Source organism: Sprattus sprattus (genome assembly GCF_963457725.1).
Source record: "Sprattus sprattus genome assembly, chromosome: 15".
Taxonomy (NCBI): Eukaryota; Metazoa; Chordata; class Actinopteri; order Clupeiformes; family Clupeidae; genus Sprattus; species Sprattus sprattus.
This window is the reverse complement of record NC_137913.1, coordinates 14638958-14644288: the sequence shown is the minus strand read 5'-3', so window position 1 is coordinate 14644288 and position 5331 is coordinate 14638958. Positions and strand designations below refer to the sequence as shown.

General features: G+C 40.9%; 1 protein-coding gene across 1 annotated transcript in view; it reads left to right on the top strand.

Moving 5' to 3' along the window:
* Nucleotides 1–766: 766 nt before the first annotated feature.
* Nucleotides 767–5331, top strand: part of rorb (RAR-related orphan receptor B) — a gene marked incomplete at both ends in the record, with an annotated part of 24784 nt that continues 20219 nt past the window's right edge. Inside the window, one exon of the mRNA XM_080852047.1 lies at nt 767–1004. Coding sequence (XP_080708173.1) covers nt 767–1004 — 238 coding nt within the window. The remainder of the gene's footprint in view (nt 1005–5331) is intronic.

The window sequence follows — 5331 nt, the reverse complement described above, 5'->3', positions numbered from 1 at the left end:
GAAAGTGTCATTGAACCCTCACCTAGCTGTCACTCTTCATCATCTGGCCAATGTGCATTACTTTGCACTTTTTTCAGGACATGGCTCGCCGCATGCATAATTCAACTGATTAATTATTTGTAATCCTGTAAATCATGATGTAACTTCAAGAATCTAACTGAATAGCAAGAGGAATTTAGACATTCATAAAACGTGTGTGGAGTACGATAGACTACGTGTGTGGGGCTAGGGGCACTAAAATATATAAGGCGAAAACTGGTATGATGAACATTATCAACCCACTGGTAACATTTATTTGACAGTGTATTTTTTGCACACCTCATAGGCCTGTACATTAATCACCAAATTAATAAGTTGTCGTAATGTGACAGTAAAAGTAGGGACATGTTTACTTTATTAAAGGTTTATAGTTTGTTCGTTTTAATAACTGTTATTAGTCGTGGTTTGATATTCCGTTCAGCATTCAATAGATTTGAATCTGGGGTCTATGAATTTCAGTGATTTTCCCTTTTAAATGCACAAATCAGTTCCAGTCTCGTTAAAAATGAAATTCATATTCGTGTCAAGGAGATGCAGACTGCAGCGCGCGTCTGTGCACAGCGTAGGCTACAATGTGATGACTGAAGACGCGAGAATCTGGGCGGAGCAGAAAGCCGTAGTCCAATCCGAGCTTCCGTAAGCCTCCCCGTGCACTCTCCCCTCCGCTGGCGGAAACAGTGAAAACCTCCGTTGAGTATGCAGACGCAGATGTCATGTGAAAACCCGCATGCTCGCTCTTCTAACCGCACAACTCAACCGTCCGACCATCGCTCAGACCCGCAAGCTGTTGTATGTTCTTTTCAAAGCTGCCTACACGCTCTGGAATGCTTTTGCACAGACATCAAGCTCTTTAACGGCGGTCCCATCTAAACTTTTTTGCCGAGGATCTTGTTTTTACAATTCTTTATGTTTGTTTCTTCATGACTGCTGCGTTCGGGAGCGCGTCGGCACCACTATCATGCGAGGTAGGAATACAACTGTTTCTGACAGCTGATTTAAATACTGAATAACTGAAAAAGATGCCCATCGGGGTCCGTTCAAATATGCCCTCTCGACTGCACCTAACACAAGCCCGTTTCCGATAACTGAGGCGCATGGCTGTAAAACAGTCATTTCAACTCTTCACATGAATAACAGCGAACACATTTTGAAAGCAATAACAAACTGGTTTAGTATGCCTATCTAGCCTCACATTTGCAACAACTTGTTCAGTGCAAATAGTCTGCATCTCCGCATTCGTAGCTAAACTCCCGGTTATTATGTCTGTCGTTGGTGTCTCAGACAAACCTTATGCAATTTAAAGTGAACATGCCCGTTGGTGTGATATATGTATCGCATCTCTTCTTGCCATTATTGTTGGTCCTTGGTGTGCTACTCTGTATATTTTATGTCACATGGTTATCCAGCAACTGCTTTACCCATATTTATCTGCGGAGGAGCACATTGGTTAGAGTGATTAACGTGCGTTTAAAATGCGTAAATATTGTACCGACGTGTTTTTGCGTTTTAAGCACCGCACTGTATTTGTAGTTATGACACAGATTGATTTTAGGGACAGACCTTGCTCAGGGCGAAATGTTGGAGTCCAGTGTGTTCCTGCGTGTCATGCGTTCTACTGACCCATTTCTATCAGTCAGGCGCCGCTCCGTGCTGGAAGCGCCGAAGTGCAACCCCAATAACCCGGGTTCAACCGCAGAGCAGCAGGGTCGCTACCTCATTTCTCCAAGTTCAAAAAATATGCTTACCATCACATGTACATGATTTATTATAGAGTTGAAATAATCGTCCTCTTTAAAGGGGGTGCATTGTAACAGTCGTAAACTAGAGGGAGGCTATTCAAAGCGGCTATTCGGCCTATTGGAGGCAACCATTCTATCCATGCCTTGCGTCAGGTTGCTACTTTGTCTATATTATAACTATTCAGCAATAATCCAATATTAAAATATATTTCCTTTATTTCAGGCGTATAAATGTCAATTGCAATCATTTCAGAATCTAAAAAGGTGGTCGACATAATCACCGTTTCATCTTTCGGTTTGTATACATACCAGCAAGGGGTTGTAGCCCAGAATAGCCTAAAGGTTTCATCGTCAACCTGACACTTTTATGTTTACTGTAAATAAATGTATTGCGTAATGACCATATGTGTATGAAGTATACTTCTGTGTGCTTGCGTTTTGCTTATAATGGGGTAACAGATTTTCAGCTTTTCATATTCGTCAGCGTATGTAATGGTTTGTTGTTTTCTTTTTTTTTCTTGACCAATTGCCATTATAGATTAATGTCAAAAGGGTACGATTATGACTTCTGGTGTAGACTGCTTAGGCTTAAATAATGTGTTCATTGATGTCCATCGGAATGCATTAATATATAGCTTATTCGTATGATTAGGTTGAGTTTGTATGCTGTGTTTGTAATTTTGCTACCATTTTCTGTTCCTTTTTAATCGGAAAAAAACGAAGGAAGAAAAGGAAAGTAAGACCACTGTGAGAGATATTGCTGTTTCTCTTTCACCCATGATTCATTTAATGTTTAAAATTGAGTTTTGGGACGTTGAGGAGCAACCATACCTACAAATGGCCCCCCAAAGCATCTGTGGGTATAACCCTCAGTGCAGCCAAAAGGCGGTTGTCAGAAACCATTACATCAACTCGGAGACCCTGACAGAACTTGAGTTTCCCTCAATTCAGTAAGTCTGGCCACATGAATTACTCACCACTTGGCCTCACAGAGGTCTAACGTCTAGTCTAAAGTTTATTTCGGTATAATGGATCTGAAGATGTTGTTAAGGTAATATAAGCTTCAGATTTTTTTTTTTGGATTTGTCTTTATCGTCTGCAGTGTAAAGTCCATTAAAGTGAATACATAGTGAAAGCCATTAGGCTGTGTACATTTAAAAAAAAAAAAGTCATGCTTGCTATTGCTTATCAAACGAAAACCCAGAGTTTGAGATGAGTATTCAGGGTATCATCGAATATGAGCTGTTTTCAAGAGACAGTGTTTAACAACGAGATAAGCTAATAATAATTAGTAGGCTACCCAAACATGTCATAATTGTGATTGTTAATTATACCTGAAAAAGGTGGTCGATTCAATTTGTCAAAGTGCTTTGTAACAACAGGAGGATACATTTTTTCGTTCAGTTTTCTATCAATTTATTTTCAAAGACCAAGTAGTTAATTTGTGAGCCATGGGATTTTCTAAATAGGCTATCGAAAATTAAAGGTTTAACAGTTTTGTTACAATGGCATTTAAAAAAATGGTCGGCTAGGTTAAGGATTGCATTGGTCTATCGGCCTCAAGGCCGCTGTATATTTTCAGTTTTTAATAACTATAGGCCTTGCTTAAAGATGTTGGTAAATATTCATACTAACAAAAATAACTAATTCTTAACTTATATATTATATAAATAATAATTTTAGCAATAGCTCATGAGCCTTAAAACACCTTGTCAAAATAAAAACGTAGTTATTTAAATTCAGAATAGTCGAAATCCGCCATATATCTTCGCAAGAAAATGTTGGCCTATTTGGAATTGTTATTTTTTTTCTCAGTAAAATTGAGTTGGCATATACGAATAATTGTATTGAACATCCTGGTTCCTGGTTTAAGGTTTTAAAGAATTGGTAATAACTAAGTCATTCCGAGCAGTAGTTTAAAACGTGCGCACCGGTGTGTTAGTCTGTGTACCGTAATTTTGATAGATGGGTCTTAAACCAAACGTTTCCCTAAATTACACAGACCACAGTATAGCTTTTCTTTTTAGAGTAGTTCCACACACTGACACGCATTTTAGCGAGCCTTTCGCCTTCATGACATTTTGCTTGTTATGATTCACTTAGCGCTAGACTTGCTCCGGGGCTATCTCTTTTTTATGCAACAATCCATTGCTCTCAGTTGGGCTGCTGCCCGAAGGTCACTAACATAATACTACCACAGAGAGCCACTGGGACAGCAGGGGTTATGGGTGTCAAAAGAGGCAGTGCTAATCACAACACTCCACTCTCTGTTCTGAATAAGTGTTTGGTTTATGTGTAGTGTTATCCTTCATGACTACTTTAGGAGGAGAAGGTATCATGTGTGAGCATGTGTTGTACTATCTGTTGAATAACTAATCTGGTGTGTTCTTGTTTGTGTGTGATGTGTGATGTGTGTTCGCAATTCCAGTTTGTTGTTTCGGTGAGTTTAAATACATGGTTGTGCGTGAAAGCTGTCATATTTGTGTTTGAGTGGCATTGATGTGTGTGCACAGATTTTAATGGACGTGTGTTTGGAACCGTATGTGGGATGGATTGTTTCATCTGGTAACATTATAGCTACATCCGTTTCCAGGCTCCTCTCTGTTTCCTTGTCCAGTGCTGCTTTAGGGCTGGTATTGGTTTTCTCACTGTCACACGCAGATCACATTCAGAATCTGTTCTCTCTCACACACACACAGGTACACTCACACAACACACACACACACACACACACACACACACACACACACACACACACACACACACACACACACACACACACACACATCCAACACACACACACCCAACACACACACACTCACACACACACTCACACACACACACACACACACACACACACACACACACACACACACACACACACACACACACACACACACACACACACACACACACAACACACACACACACACACACACCCAAACACACACACACACATAGATTTATAAGATGCGTACACACAGTCACATGTACTGTTTAGACATTAACATACCTCAGCATACATCCAGTGGGTCGTAACCCTTTATTGTGGCTGCGTGCCGCCTGTGCTCTGTGAGCCTGCAGTGCTGTGGCATGTTTGTCTCCAGCTTCACCACTCCATCTGAGCTCGGTTTGCCATCGTGGCATTGGCTTGACCTTAAGGCATCGCGGACGTCAGTCAGCAGCCAACGGCCAACGGCCAGCCTCGCAAGTGCAACCTGGAGCACCGGGGGCCTGCGAAACACAAACAGGCAGCAGCACGCATCACTTCCCAATGCCAATAGCATTAACATCACCCGGCTTTTCTGGGAGGGGGCATCTCCGCATTGATCTGGCAACCTCACCGAGCTTGGGCTGTGTAAAGCATGAGATCGATTTTTTTTCTTTCTTTTTTTTTGTGGTGGTGCGAGACTGTACATTTAACCATGATGACTTACTCAACATCTACACCACTATATGTCACATATTATCAACTTCTGACAACTAAGTAGCTCTGTTACTAATCACTTAACACTAATAATTCCCAAACACAGCCCTGACATACTGTACTTTA